The sequence below is a fragment of the Phyllobates terribilis genome, unplaced genomic scaffold (assembly GCF_046119375.1).
Source record: "Phyllobates terribilis strain yellow unplaced genomic scaffold, ASM4611937v1 Scaffold_2__4_contigs__length_985480577, whole genome shotgun sequence".
Classification (NCBI taxonomy): Eukaryota; Metazoa; Chordata; class Amphibia; order Anura; family Dendrobatidae; genus Phyllobates; species Phyllobates terribilis.
The window spans coordinates 886,530,254-886,546,254 of record NW_027362762.1 but is presented as its reverse complement, the minus strand read 5'-3'; the positions used below and the strand labels follow the sequence as shown (position 1 = coordinate 886,546,254).

The 16,001-nt window shown below is 39.0% G+C and overlaps 1 protein-coding gene across 2 annotated transcripts in view; it reads left to right on the top strand.

Annotated features, from left to right (window-relative positions):
• Positions 1-16,001, top strand: part of EPHA3 (EPH receptor A3) — a 532,047-nt gene that overhangs the window by 59,052 nt on the left and 456,994 nt on the right. For both annotated transcript variants that reach the window (XM_073668198.1, XM_073668189.1), the window contains exon 2: positions 12,209-12,273. In XM_073668198.1, the coding sequence (XP_073524299.1) occupies positions 12,209-12,273 (65 nt within the window). The remainder of the gene's footprint in view (positions 1-12,208; positions 12,274-16,001) is intronic.

The following is a 16,001-nucleotide window of genomic DNA, read 5'->3' as shown; positions in this document are numbered from 1 at the left end:
CCATAGGAAGTAATGTGTGGTGAAAAAAACGCTGAAAAAACGCACCAAAAATGCATCAAAATTAGTTTCAACGTTTTTTTCAGTGTTTTATTGATGCCAAAATAGAATGCGGTTCTTTTTTTTCACAGAATTTTATGTACATGCATAAATAGAGACAGAAGGACAGTGAAAAAAATGCTGAAAAAACACTGAAAAAATACAACAACAATGCATCAAAAAAAGCATCAAAACTGTAAGAAAAATCTGCAGCAAACCTCCCTTTAGAGATCAGGTTTTGCTGCAGATTTGTGACCCAAAAATAAGGTGATGTGTGAACATAGCCTAAGGCTCTCATAGACTTGCATTGAGAAGTGACCTCCGGCTCACCCAGCAAACACCGGAGCGATCCAGCAGGTCACAAACTGCTGGAGACGGACCGGAGTGGTGGCGATAGGTGAAGACGGCGGAGGGTAAGTATAATACTAGGGTGATGGACCTTAGATTAGAAGCACCACTCCAGTGGTAAAATAAAATAAAATGCTGGAGTGTTGCTCTAAAGTGAGTAAAGAATTAGTCATGGACTGTTTAAAGGGAAGATAGGGGCAGGCAATTATATTTATAATGGTGGATGAGCGCTGTATATCCGAATAGGGAATATGGACAGGAGCTTACTCATCATGCTGAAATGAGTAGTCTTCTCATGGAGCTGACGTCATAGGCACATTTGCTTTGAGGTCTTTTTCCATTCAGCTCCAGTGTTTATTCTTGGTTTAGTGGCTTTGGAATCATTTTGTAATTTGGCCTCAGTGGTGATTTTATTACACAATTTAGGTCTAAACTGAAAATTGTAATATTGTACATACTTTCGGGCGTTCTTTATTCATAAAAAGTCCATTATTCGGCTTAATTTGGTATAATTACTGAAAAGGTTGCTTTTCTACATTGCCATTCGGTTGACCTACTCGTAAAACCGTTTGGCTTGATTCCGCTTTCTCCCACAGTTTTTGGCAATCCGAGATTATGTGTAATGAATTTTTATTTGTTATGATTGGGCACAGATGTCTTTTTCACAATAATAAATATTTCATATATAACAACAATCCTAATTGGAAAATAGGGAGATATTGGAAGTGCCGATCATCAGTCTAAATGGGAAATTATAAGTGATCCAGGGCTGACGACACTGACTGCATTCAGAGCAGGAACTGATGGCATCAAACAATGCCAGCGCCTGTTATTAGCCGAGCAATTTCTTCAATTTTACGAATGCTGTGGTTTGGACCATTTTCGAAAATGCAATGTATATTATTATAGGGCCATGTATATAACCTCAAGGAATAAACTTCAAAAACTATGTTATGCCAAGTGGAGGGCAGTAAACGATACCGGGATCTTTACTTTATGTTCTTTATATCCCAAAACCATGCATTGCTACCCCATGCCCTGCACTAGTCTGTGATTTATTGTGTAATGCTATGTGTATTGGTTATTAAAATGAGGTGGTAGGGTGCTAGGAATCTGCAATGTTGCTTCACTTCACGGCCCTTTCTGGGCTTCCAGAAAGACTTCATGCAATTACGAAGCTGAGATGAGCCAGTAAAGGAGCATGGTCCTTTCCAAGAGCTGACTCCATTGTGTAATAGTGGTTGGCAAGGGTCAGTTCGGTTGGACGCCGTGATAACACAAGCCTTTTACATTACACAAACAGATATATATATATATATATATATATATATATATATATATATATATTACACAAAGTTTGAATTAATTGAAAAAGTTGGAACATCAGTCCAACTGTGGGAGAAACACCATAAGTAGAGATGAGCGAACCTGAACTGTAAAGTTTGGGGTTCGTATCGGACACCTAGTGTCTGGTGGTGAACTCCGAACACGGACTTCTGCCGGAAGTTTGTTTTAGTGTTTGGAGTTCAGAGAGAATTGTGTTGGAGAGGGAGAGACCACTAGCTCTTACGACGACCATTTTACAGCACCAAAGTTTGGGTCCCCATTGACATCTATAGGGTTCGGGTTCAAGTTCGGGTAGAGTTCTGGTACCCAAACTGAACTTTGGATAAAAGTTTGGTCGAACGAATACGAACACCCATGGGTCCGCTCATCCCTAATCATCTGACTATTAGACTAGTAAAATGTCACACTTGTGAGTCATTTCATGGCAATATCTGTGGCCCATATATGTTTGGTCATAAATAGGGTTAAAGGAAATCTGTCACCCCCTGGCACTTAACTGATCTTTAATATACAGGTGATAGAAATGTGAATCTATACTTACCTTTATGCCTCATATATGTGTGTATATATATATATATATATATATATATATATATATATATATATATATATATACAGTACAGACCAAAAGTTTGGACACACCTTCTCATTTAAAGATTTTTCTGTATTATCATGACTATGAAAATTCTACATTCACACTGAAGGCATCAAAACTATGAATTAACAGATGTGGAATTATATACTTAACAAAAAAGTGTGAAACAACTGAAAATATGTCTTATATTCTAGGTTCTTCAAAGTAGCCACCTTTTGCTTTGATGACTTCTTTGCACACTCTTGGCATTCTCTTGATGAGCTTCAAGAGGTAGTCACCGGAAATGGTCTTCCAACAATCTTGAAGGAGTTCCCAGAGATGCTTAGCATTTGTTGGCCCTTTTGCCTTCACTCTGCGGTCCAGCTCACCCCAAACCATCTCGATTGGGTTCAGGTCTGATGACTGTGGAGGCCAGGTCATCTGGCGTAGCACCCCATCACTCTCCTTCTTGGTCAAATAGCCCTTACACAGCCTGGAGGTGTGTTTGGTGTCATTGTCCTGTTGAAAAATAAATGATGGTCCAACTAAATGCAAACCGGATGGAATAGCATGCCGCTGCAAGATGCTGTGGTAGCCATGCTGGTTCAGTATGCGTTCAATTTTGAATAAATCCCCAACAATGTCACCAGCAAAGCACACCCACACCATCACACCTCCTCCTCCATGCTTCGCGGTGAGAACCAGGCATGTAGAGTCCATCCGTTCACCTTTTCTGCGTCGCACAAAGACACGGTGGTTGGAACCAAAGATCTCAAATTTGGACTCATCAGACCAAAGCACAAATTTCCACTAGTCTAATGTCCATTCCTTGTGTTCATTTTTCCCAAACAAGTCTCTTCTGCTTGTTGCCTGTCCTTAGCAGTGGTTTCCTAGCAGCCATTTTACCATGAAGGCCTGCTGCACAAAGTCTCCTCTTAACAGTTGTTGTAGAGATGTGTCTGCTGCTAGAACTCTGTGTGGCATTGACCTGGTCTCTAATCTGAGCTGCTGTTAACCTGCAATTTCTGAGGCTGGTGACTCGGATAAACTTATCCTCAGAAGCAGAGGTGACTCTTGGTCTTCCTTTCTTGGGGCGGTCCTCATGTGAGCCAGTTTCGTTGTAGCGCTTGATGGTTTTTGCAACTGCACTTTGGGACACTTTCAAAGTTTGCCCAATTTTTCGGACTGACTGACCTTCATTTCTTAAAGTAATGATGGCCACTCGTTTTTCTTTACTTAGCTGCTTTTTTCTTGCCATAATACAAATTCTAACAGTCTATTCAGTAGGACTATCAGCTGTGTATCCACCAGACTTCTGCACAACACAATTGATGGTCCCAACCCCATTTATAAGGCAAGAAATCCCACTTATTAAACCTGACAGGGCACACCTGTGATGTGAAAACCATTTCCGGTGACTACCTCTTGAAGCTCATCAAGAGAATGCCAAAAGTGTGCAAAGCAGTCATCAAAGCAAAAGGTGGCTACTTTGAAGAACCTAGAATATAAGACATATTTTCAGTTGTTTCACACTTTTTTTGTTAAGTATATAATTCCACATGTGTTAATTCATAGTTTTGATGCCTTCAGTGTGAATCTACAATTTTCAAAGTCATGAGAATACAGAAAAATCTATAAATGAGAAGGTGTGTCCAAACTTTTGGTCTGTACTGTATATATATATATATATATATATATATATATATATATATATATATATGCATTTCTCTGATAAGATATATAACAAATTTGCTTATTTTCATGTCTACTATTGATTTATGAAATCAAATTAAATGACTGTTACACTTCAAAAAAAAAAAGCCCCCAAAAGTCTTCGTGCCCTTTATTCTTAGGATCTGATTGACAAGTGGACATTAGTGCTTATTCTCCAAGTTCTGGATGGTATGAAATTGTACATATGACCTCTCCCCTTCTCAGCTTTCCCCTATATTAATGCTTTCCCCTTATGTTCTGCCATTATTTTTGTGAACTAGAAAGCTCTCAGTATAAGAGAGCTCACAGATTGTGTAAAATGGCTGCTGGCCCCATGAGCACTGGATTTTAAATTAATGAGGTTTTCCTATTTTTTTTTTAATTTGTGTCCTACCCCTTGGACAGACTATCGGTGTCACCCCCAGACCATGTGGATTGGCCATCAATTTAATAAAAATGGAATATCCCTCTAAATCTTACGCTGCCTTGACAGTACACAAGTTTAGAGAATTCCCGAGGACGGTCTACATGGAATTTTTATATTGTTGCAGTTTCAGAACCCAAAAAAAAGAAATGATTTTTAGCCAAGATACATTGGTTTGGGTTTAACAGTTGACTTTTTGCCATTGATTAAACATATCCTTGTGGGAAAATTGAATCTTCTTCTAATCCGCATGTCGGATTAAATATTCTTTGCTATTATTGGCTGCTTTTTCAATTTATAGATTGTGCCTTGTGTGTGATGATAAGTCCTGAAGAAGTGTTTTGCTTGGACTTGGACTTGTGTATGTCAGTAGAACTGAAGGTCTCATTTTAAAGGGAAGCGTTTTATAAATTCACTCATACAAAACTGTAATTCCCCTATGGCGATCAAAGTTTATTTCTGTAGAAACACAGGGGGGCCGGGTGATGGGGTATAATCAGAAACAGCATGGGGTCTTAAAACATTATCCACACTAGGAAATGGAGGTGTGTGGAATCATAGAAAAATTGTAGTTGTTGCTCAGCCGCTGTTCACATTGTTTTCTGTGATGGGTTCTAATATTTCCTGTAATTAAAGACTTCAATGAAAACCTTATGTGTGGGATCAGATAGGATTAATTAAAATCTACATAGAAAGGAACCCATAACGGGAATCCCGACTCTGTTTTTAGTGTACAGAACTTTGTACATTATTTTTTTTATTAAAACAAAAAAAACCACAAAACAAAATGTTAGTTATGTTTAATAACTTTTTTTTGGAATACTACTTTTGGCGAAAATTCATTTTATGTGTGGTCTTTGAATGGTTCACTTCTAGTTGACATTATGTTTCTTTTTTATGCTATTATACTGCACATTTTATGCACCTTTAACACTTACTTTTGGCCCCCAGTACTATACATCCAGCTGCCAGGAATAGCACGTTCTGCACTTATATAAAAGTCTTACTTTGCGATTGGTAAACACATATTACAAACAATGGTTCTCTCTGTGCGGTGCGATCAGCGCTGGTAACAGCCACAATCACACCACTCTCTGCAGTTATCCCTCTATTGCTAAATATTTGGCTCTCTGGAGGCGAGAGGAGGTCTGCACGAAAAAAAAAAAAATAATAATAATACAAATAATAATAAAAAATATTTGGGTCTCTGGAGGTGAGGTCTGCACAAAAGAAAAAAAAATAATACAAATAATAATAATGATAAAAAAAAATATTTGGCTCTCTGGAGGTGAGGGGAGGTCTGCACAATAAAAAAAATAAATAAATAATAAAATAAAAATATTTGGCTCTCTGAAAATATCAGAATGGACAAATCCCTTTATTGGCCGCACACCTCTGTTCAGTACATACCATGTTCACTTTTTGTGGTTGTATCCGATTATATTTTGGTTTATTATTATATTATTATTTTATATCTTACATGTTATATGTTGCAGCACATTACATGAACTCGTATAGAAAATAAAAGGTGATATCAGTTCTTAAAAGGTAACCAACAGGTTTATGACTTAGCATGCTGCATGGAATTAATTTGTAATTAGCGGACTTGAGGTGAGTGGATCAGTCCGCGAGTTGAATTTTCTGAAATTCGCTGTTTAGTGCAAATTTAAACATTTTGAGGTTCGATTCGTGGTTTGCAAAAAAAAAAAAAAAACTTGCCTGGCATCATTTCGCACACTGCTGAAGCATCACAGAGTGGGCTTACTTCATTTTGCTTTACACTTTGGATGTAATCCGAGAGCAATCCGACATCCGCGGACTCCAAGGCTTGCGCGCCCACGATGCGAATTTAATGTGTTTCCGCGGCTGCATTTTCGCCGTGAAAACTCATGAAAAACGCATGTTAAGTTGTCTGCCATGTTTCACAATGATAATCCTCATGTGCTGTGCACATGTTGTGGAAATTTCCGCTGCGGATTATCATTGTGGAAAATACACAGCACGACCATTAATTTTGCGGAATCGCGGCGAAATCGCCGCCATTAACTTGCATTGAACCGCATGCATACAAGTATGCATGCGGATGTTATGCGATTCAATGCGCGGATGGTACCCGGGTCTGGAGAAGAGGATACTCTCCTCCAGACCCGGGTACCATAGTACCTGTAGTTAAAAAATAATTAAAATGAAAAAAAAACATATACTTACCTTCTGATGGCCCCCTGTCTGCTCCCAGCGGTGCTGCTGGTTCTTCGGCTGCTCGCGGTGGTGTAAAAGCACCTCCCATGACATTTAGTCATGTGACAGGTCACGCGACCACGGTCGCGTGACCTGTTACATGACTAAATTACATCATGGAAGGTCCTTTTTAGAGCACCGCGAGCCGCCGAAGACATCGGACGCATCGGAGAAGGAGACCGGGGGCCATCGGAAGGTGAGTATAATGTTTTTTTTATTTTTCAACATTTTTATTCTTTTTTTTACTATTGATACTGCATTTGCAGCATTATAACTTGATCACACAACGTAAATCCATGCCGGTTGCATGGATTTATATAGTGTGACCAAGTTGTCAAGCACTTTTCCAAGTGATGCTGAAATCGCTTGGAAAAGCGCTTGACAACCCACATGCGAAATCGCATGTTCAAAACGCTTCACAAACGCTTCTACCTAGCAGAAAAAATGCATGTAAAATCCCCATGCGTTTTTTCTGCCAGGGAGATGCAGAAACGCTCCGCAGCATTTTTGCATCGTGGGCACTTAGCGAGACAATGGAGAAGATGGAGAAATTAAGTTCTCCTTCTCCTCACTGGTGCTCCGATCATTAAAGAATCGGATCATACTGAGATGACACTCGGCTCAAACTCTGAGCGTAATCAAGCCAATTCTCTCACACGAGAGAGCACATGGCCATGTGAGCCCAAACTAAGTCTCTTTCTCCTTCAGAGTGTAAGACCTTTTGGTCAGCGGGGTTCTCTCACTGTCTTGTTCCCCGCATATATTTTCCAAGCAATTACAAGCTTTACAGGATTAAGATTTGCGTGAATTTATTTGCCACCATCTCTATAGCGAACCTTTAAGTGGTATCTCACTTGATCATGAGCCCTGAAACGTGCACATCATCTGGATTGCACAACCCATTTTCAGATGAAGTCTGTGAACCCCTTATACTCTTTGCCCTTAGACTAGTTGATCGTGTGGTCTTGAAGGTAGATGCACTATGATTAGTGTTATTGTTGAAACGCTGTTGTGAAATAGGCGATTTTCCTTTCAATTAACACAAAGAACGACATAGCTCTTATTAAAATAATGTATGCCAATTTAGTTGAGTAGATGTCTGAGGTTTTCTGGAGCTACGATAAGACTCTCAATCGGCTGAATATGGTCTATGATCTTTACAGAAACTTTTCACCTTTTTTAGTTATTAATTTTTAGTTATTTACTGATTAATAATAGATAGTTATCAAAGACATGCTTGTTCCTCAGGATTCACTGCTTACTAACTTGTCAGATCTTTTACAGTTTTAGACTGAATTGGTACCAAACTGAGAGATGAATTATGTTTTTATATGAATACATTGAAGAGGCTGTGGCGCTCACACGAGCTCACTGGGGAGTGATGATAGTCAGACCTCACCAATCTTATATTGATGAGACATTACATTAAACACTGGGTAACCCTTTTAAGTCCTTAGAAGAAAAATGGAGCTTTCCAAATATATGTCTACTAGCAATCATCCCACAAAATCTGCGCTAGACCATGTGGTGTGATAGCTGCTGGGTATTCTTGGGAAGCTGGCGCCATTAGTCTCTGAGTCTTCAACAGTGTGTGAAATGGCGCCGAGCATTTTTTTTTACCCAATCCTTGTGGGTCGAGTCTGAATTTGCAGTTGGCCTACGAATTTCAGAAAAAATTAAATCGAAATCAATTTTCCGTGGATGGATCCACTCATTTCTAGTCTGATATCAAAGCAGGTTAACACCATCTTATACTTTTATGTTCTATTTTTGACCGGGATTTTTTTTCATGTGTCCAATGGTTTCTTCAACATTTGGTTTGATTTGCTTTTGCAGGGACCCGATAAGCAACAACGTCAAGCTTAAATGTATTAGACTCATCTTTTGTGGGGGTAACTGGCTCTTCTTAAAGGGAATCTGTCACCAGGTTTCCCTAATTTTTGCCAACCTTAAGGGATGAGCGGACCCGTGGAAGTTCGGGATCGTTGGGTTCGACCGAACTTTACTCCAAAGTTTGGTTCGAGTACAAGATCGCTACCCGAACTTTAACCAGAACTCAAACCCCATAGAAGTCAAAGTTGACTCGAACTTTGGTGTTGTAAAATTCTCTCTCTCTCTGAACTTCGCCCGCAACTCTGAACACTAAAACGGACTTCTGGGAGAAGTCCGTGTTCGGAGTTCAGCATCGGGTATGAACCCCGAACTTTAAAGTTTCGGGTACGCTCATCTCTTCTAATCTCATGTTGTAGAGGTTGCTACCCTGTAAATTAGGGTCAAACATTGACTTACAGGACAGCTACTTTTAAGTGGTACTTGTGAGATAATTAGCTCTTTCTTGGAAGAAAGAAAACTAAAGACTGATCTTCAGAGTAGAAAGCTGTCAGCATTTGTTGGGCTCCTTTAAGAATTTTCTTTGGCTTTCTTACAAGGAAATAATCACTCCCACAATAAATATATCTGTAGATATACGCTGACTATAGCAATAGTAAATGTAAAGAGAATACAATGAATTACATGTGAGCGGACAGAGTGTGTCAGCCGAGTGATAAGTGGTAGGGCTGTCCTCTCCTTCCTGTCATTTTCTTTCATGATGTTTATTGATTGCGCCCACAGTCTACAAGTCCCGCTAATGAAAACGAGCTAAGACATTGATTTTCTCTTACTAAGGAGGGAGGATTGTGTGTATTTGTCTGAGTAATTGTTGTTCTGTATTCTGATTGAGTTGCGTTACTGATACCGGAACGTTATTGATTTTCCTGTTTGCCGCACATATTTGTGTTTTAGTGATTATGTTAGACTAAAATCACTTCCATAAGCAATATTAGTTGTTTTCATCTGGAAGTAGGTGTGTTTTGTTGTGTATCTGGGATATTAATCCTGTGAAGTATACAGGATAAAATGTACTTTAAACCAAATTTTATAAATGTGACAAGGATGAGTGTGGAATTACCTTCCTACAAATACCTTAGAATGTACATAAACATGAGTTTACCTAGAACAGTATTACAGTTATGCCTATACTGTAAAGGATGCATTAAATAATATGTGGAAATGCAGTTGACATGTGTCATGTTCACAAAGGGACCAGGAAGAAGCATCTGGCCGGTGCGAAACAGCTGTTATCCATACGTATCTATGTACTCCACACTGTTTTTAAATTTGATGGAATAAAAAGTTTATATTTTAGGACTAGTGAGTGCTGCCACATTTTCTATTCTTAAGGAGTGTCTATACAATTGGAAAAATATTTAGATTTGAGAGTCCTCAGTGGTTGATACCATTTAATGGCTAATTGAAAAGGTGGAAACAAATTGCAAGCTTTTGAGACTACTGAGGTCTCTTCCTCACACATAGATGAAGAGACCTGAGTAGTCTGGAAAGCTTGCAATTTGTTACCATCTTTTCAGTTAGCCATTAAAAGTATCAACCACTGAGGACTCTCAACTAGCTGGCTAACATGGTACAAAGATGTATATTTTTACTGTATACAATTGGAACTTTTTCCTTTATTCAGCTGAGCACAATCAATTGTGTCATATTCACAAAGGGACCGAGAAGAAACGCCTGGCCGGTGCGAAACGGCTGATATCCATATGTATCCATGTACTCCCCGCTTTTCTTTAAATTTTTAAGGAAATAAAAAGTTTATATTTTATGGACCAGTGAGTGCTGCCATATTTTCTATTTTTAAGGAGTGTCTATGGAATTGGAAGTTTCCCTTATTCGGCTGAGTACCATCAGACGTCTGAAGTCCAAGTAAGGGCTCATTCAGTCATCTGTGGATCTTGGTCTGAACTCAGACTGGTCGTGGCTCTCCCGACCCGAGCATGACAACTTCATATATTTCTATTTGGCTGTTATGCTCAGGTCAGAAGACCCGCAGCCAGTCCGTGCATTAGCGGTCTGTGTTCGGACCGAGTTACGTGGATGGCTGCATGAGCCCTAATGGTGTACAACATGTGCCTGTACCTAGTATTTAGATAGTCATGTTTACACACTGCCATTGAGTGGTCAGTTTTGGTTTGTCCCATCTCTTGTAGACTGATTGATCAGAACCCGTGAAGTTGATTACCGTCTTCAGAAGACGTGCAGCATTAGCAGCAGTGGTGAATTTATTTATTATGCTTGCTTATATAGCACCACAGTATTTTGCAGTGCTTTGTAGACATTGCTATTTCTCACTGTCCCGCACAAACTCACAATCTTAATTTCTCATGAGTATATCTTTGCGGTGTTGAGTAGCGATGGGCGAGTATGTTCTGTTAACCCTTTCGGCGAGCATGCTCGGGTGCTCTCCGAGTATCTTCAGCATTCTCGGGTGTTATGTTTAAGTCTCTCCGTGTGCATGATTTGCGACTATTTGACAGCTTTAATACATGTGAGGAATGCCTAAGAAACTTGAATTCCTCACATGTATTAAAGCTGTCAAAAAGTCGCAAATCATGAACATGGAAAGACTTAAACATAACATCCGAGCACGCTGAAGATACTCGGAAAACACCCGAGCATGCTCGTAAATCTCGAGTAACAAGCATGCTCGCTCATCACTAATATTGAGGAAACGCACACAAATACAGAGAGAACATGCAAACACCATGCAGGTTTAGTCCTTGGTAGGAACCAAGTACCCCAGTGCTACATAGGGTACATTACTAACCACTGAGCCACCTGGGCATAATGTAGATTAAAGAAACTTCAGGCCGGTCTCGGATGGTAATACATAGTCACATAATAGGGGCAGAAGGCAGTTTGGATTTTGGGTGTTTACTATAGAGCACCCCATCTTTTATATAGACTACAGTGTGAGTAGGTGAGATAAGAATCTATTCTTGAAATTGCTCAAATATATCCTTTAAAAGCATATTAGGTTATAAATATATGGTTTCTGATAAATATGATTGCTGGAGCCCTTCTGGGTATAGATTGATGCCCCAGTGGTTGGACACCCACCATTATACATTTCCTGTGAATATGGCAGGCACTTAGATACTAGACATTCTAGGAGGAATGACCTGTTAAATGCAAAGTTTGTAAAATACACAACACCATGGAAAAATTCCTAACCTAAGCTTGGCAAGGAATCAAATGGCGGAAGGTCATGTTGTGCATTGCATTATTTTGTTGACCATTGTGTACTAAGACTTCATACAGTGAGGTGTTTTAGGTCAGAGAAGGAATGAGCCATCAAGTCAAGACCTCTTAGTTCATGGCACAAGATGTGTCCCGATAATAATGCTGAACTTATCTAATTAATAGTTCTTTGTTAATAATTTCGTCGGAGCTTCCTCCCTAGTTCTCGCTGAGTGTTTGTTTTAAAAACTCCTGACTCCTTTGTGGTCCTAGTGTTCCCATGTAGAAGACCCTCTCTGTTTCATCTCTCTGTTTTTCGTTCCGATCTACCAGACCACCTGAAAAAATGAACCCCCTTTGCGGGATGACAAATAAACACGTCTTGTAGGTTAACTGGACGCAGACAGATATCTCATTCCAGGTTGTTTATTTATTTTTTATTTTCTCTTCTTTTGTAGTTAATCTGCTGGATTCAAAAGCAATTCAGGGGGAGCTGGGCTGGATCTCCTATCCGTCACACGGGGTGAGTTTACTAGACTGTGAAATGGGAAAATGCTGTTTCAGAACAATATGCTATTTAACGACTGTTTCCTTTTTCATGGTACGCTGCAGAATTGCTAAGCCTCTTCTGGATGTCAAACTAAAGGAAGAGAAAAATGTTTTCAGCACAGGAAGATGGTTTGTGTTTATTTCTAAAATACCTCGTAGAAGACTCCTCATCCCCGGCCACTCGGAAATGCTTGCGTTTTATCAAATCAAAACCCTTGGACCTCTGGCTTTTCTTTATTTAAAATGTATTTGTCAGTTAATGCTTTAATATCTACTCTACTGTCATATATCTCTTCAAGAAGAAAAATATATGCATACTGTATATATATATATATATGTAGAATATATATATATATATATATATATATATATATATTCATATACATAAACTAATGCAGAAAAACGGTAATGGTTTTTGGCACCAAAAATTAGCAGTTAAAAAACGTCCGTGCTCACCATGAAAGAGTCCAAAATTAAAAACAATGCAAGAAGAATAGGGCACTCACCACTGCTTATTAAAAAAAATACTGCTTTATTGTGGTTCCAAAACAGAGATTTGCGAAGATAGGCTCAGAGGAAGCATGATTCCCATGCGAAACGACTGTCAGACACACTTGTCTCCCCAAATCTCTATTTTTGAACCGCAATAAAGCAATAATTTAAAGCGCAGTGGTGAGCGCCCCATTCCGTGCCATTATATATATATATATATATATATATTTTTTTTTTTTAACATATGTTTGTATATATAGAAATTACATATATATGTATATACAGTACAGACCAAAAGTTTGGACACACCTTCTCATTTAAAGATTTTTCTGTATTTTCATGGCTATGAAAGTTGTACATTCACACTGAAGGCATCAAAACTATGAATTAACACATGTGGAATTATATACTTAACGAAAAAGTGTGAGACAACTGAAAATATGTCTTATATTCTAGGTTCTTCAAAGTAGCCACCTTTTGCTTTGATGACTGCTTTGCACACTCTTGGCATTCACTTGATGAGCTTCAACAGGTAGTCACCGGAAATGGTTTTCACTTCACAGGTGTGCCCTGTCAGGTTTAATAAGTGGGATTTCTTGTCTTATAAATGGGGTTGGGACCATCAGTTGTGTTGTGCAGAAGTCTGGTGGATACACAGCTGATAGTCCTACTGAATAGACTGTTAGAATTTGTATTATGGCAAGAAAAAAGCAGCTAAGTAAAGAAAAACGAGTGGCCATCATTACTTTAAGAAATGAAGGTCAGTCTGTGCGAAAAATTGGGAAAACTTTGAAAGTGTCCCCAAGTGCAGTTGCAAAAACCATCAAGCGCTACAAAGAAACTGGCTCACATGAGGACCGCCCCAGGAAAGGAAGACCAAGAGTCACCTCTGCTTCTGAGGATAAGTTTATCCGAGTCACCAGCCTCAGAAATCGCAGGTTAACAGCAGCTCAGATTAGAGACCAGGTCAATGCCACTCAGAGTTCTAGCAGCAGACACATCTCTACAGCAACGGTTAAGAGGAGACTTTGTGCAGCAGGCCTTCATGGTAAAATAGCTTCTAGGAAACCACTGCTAAGGACAGGCAACAAGCAGAAGAGACTTGTTTGGGCTAAAGAACACAAGGAATGGACATTAGACCAATGGAAATCTGTGCTTTGGTCTGATGAGTCCAAATTTGAGATCTTTGGTTCCAGCCACCGTGTCTTTGTGCGACGCAGAAAAGGTGAATGGATGGACTCTACATGCCTGGTTCCCACCGTGAAGCATGGAGGAGGAGGTGTGATGGTGTGGGGGTGCTTTGCTGGAGACACTGTTGGGGATTTATTCAAAATTGAAGGCATACTGAACAAGCATGGCTACCACAGCATCTTGCAGCGGCATGCTATTCCATCCGGTTTGAGTTTAGTTGGACCATCATTTATTTTTCAACAGGACAATGACCCCAAACACACCTCCAGGCTGTGTAAGGGCTATTTGACCAAGAAGGAGAGTGATGGGGTGCTACGCCAGATGACCTGGCCTCCACAGTCACCAGACCTGAACCCAATCGAGATGGTTTGTAGTGAGCTGGAACGCAGAGTGAAGGCAAAAGGGCCAACAAGTGCTAAGCATCTCTGGGAACTCCTTCAAGATTGTTGGATGACCATTTCCAGTGACTACCTCTTGAAGCTCATCAAGAGAATGCCAAGAGTGTGCAAAGCAGTCATCAAAGCAAAAGGTGGCTACTTTGAAGAACCTAGAATATATGACATATTTTCAGTTGTTTCACACTTTTTTGTTAAGTATATAATTCCACATGTGTTAATTCATAGTTTTGATGACTTCAGTGTGAATGTACAAGTTTCATAGTCATGAAAATACAGAAAAATCTTTAAATGACAAGGTGTGTCCAAACTTTTGCTCTGTACTGTATATATATATATGTAACTTTTATATATACAAGCTATATTAAAATTCACGCATACTTTATATATATATATATATATATATATATATATATATATATGTATAATTTTTTGTTTTCTTCAAGAGATATCTGCTAGCAGAGTAGAACAGATAACACAAGCTCATGCTACTCTATTTGAAGACCTCATGAATAAGACTGACTTTACACAGTCAGATTTCTGACCGATCAAACTGATCTTACAGATAATGATTGTTCTGAGTTGGTTGTGAAATCCCATTGATATTTTATTAGGAAGGAATCAATTCTTTCTTTTCTTATCTGTTATCATTATCTGAAATTAAAAAAAAACTTTTCAATTTACTATTATGGAGTTTTCTATCAGAGTCTTTTCCTATGTAATTTATTGTGACGATTGACAGACAGATTTTTAAGTCCTTTAGAGCAGTTTCGTGGCATAACGCACACATCTCAATCACACCAATTTAGATTGATATGGTTAGAAATACACTATCAAAGGTATGAGGGCAACAGAAGGTGGAGGAGAGCTGCCCATCGTACACCCCACCACCACTAGAAGAGTCATTACCCTGGTAGATACCCTTTCTAATTCCCACTTCCAGTCTCTTTCGTATACTTTGTATAACATGTATGGTTTAATTAGTTATGTAATTCTTTACATATAATCTAACTGCAGACTTTCATTTGTTGCTTCTGGATATCATATAAAACTTAATAATATAAAGCGAAAATGGGACACTCACCACTGAGCGTTATAATAAGCTTTATTTACGGTTCCAAACAGAGATTGTGGAGACAATGTGGCTGACAGCCGTTTCGCTTGTAAGTCACGCTTCCTCTGAGCCATATAAAAATTACATTGACCACAGAATCAAAAAAGTAATGGAATATATGCTCTAAATGTTAAAATAAGCTAGACAGCGATCCTTAATTTTTTCATCTCTGTGGTTTTAGCTATTTTTTAGTTCAGTCTGTTTTTGGACACACTTGGAAGGTGGAGATTCTTATAACTTTGCTTTCTAGAGCCCCAATTACAATGTCTACATGGCAGATTTGCAAATGAGGGGTGCTTGAAAGCTAGGTGAAAGTTTTATGATAGCTGCAGCAGTGGTGGTAATAATACTTGTTTCCCAGCCTTCCTAATGAAAGCAGTCTTGGCCCTCATTCAGACATCTATTTTTTCATCTGTGTTTTTCATGGATAGAACATGTACCCATTAGGTCTCGCTCAAACCTGCATAAAAAAGTCGCTCAGATATTGATCCAGATAATTTGGATAAGTGG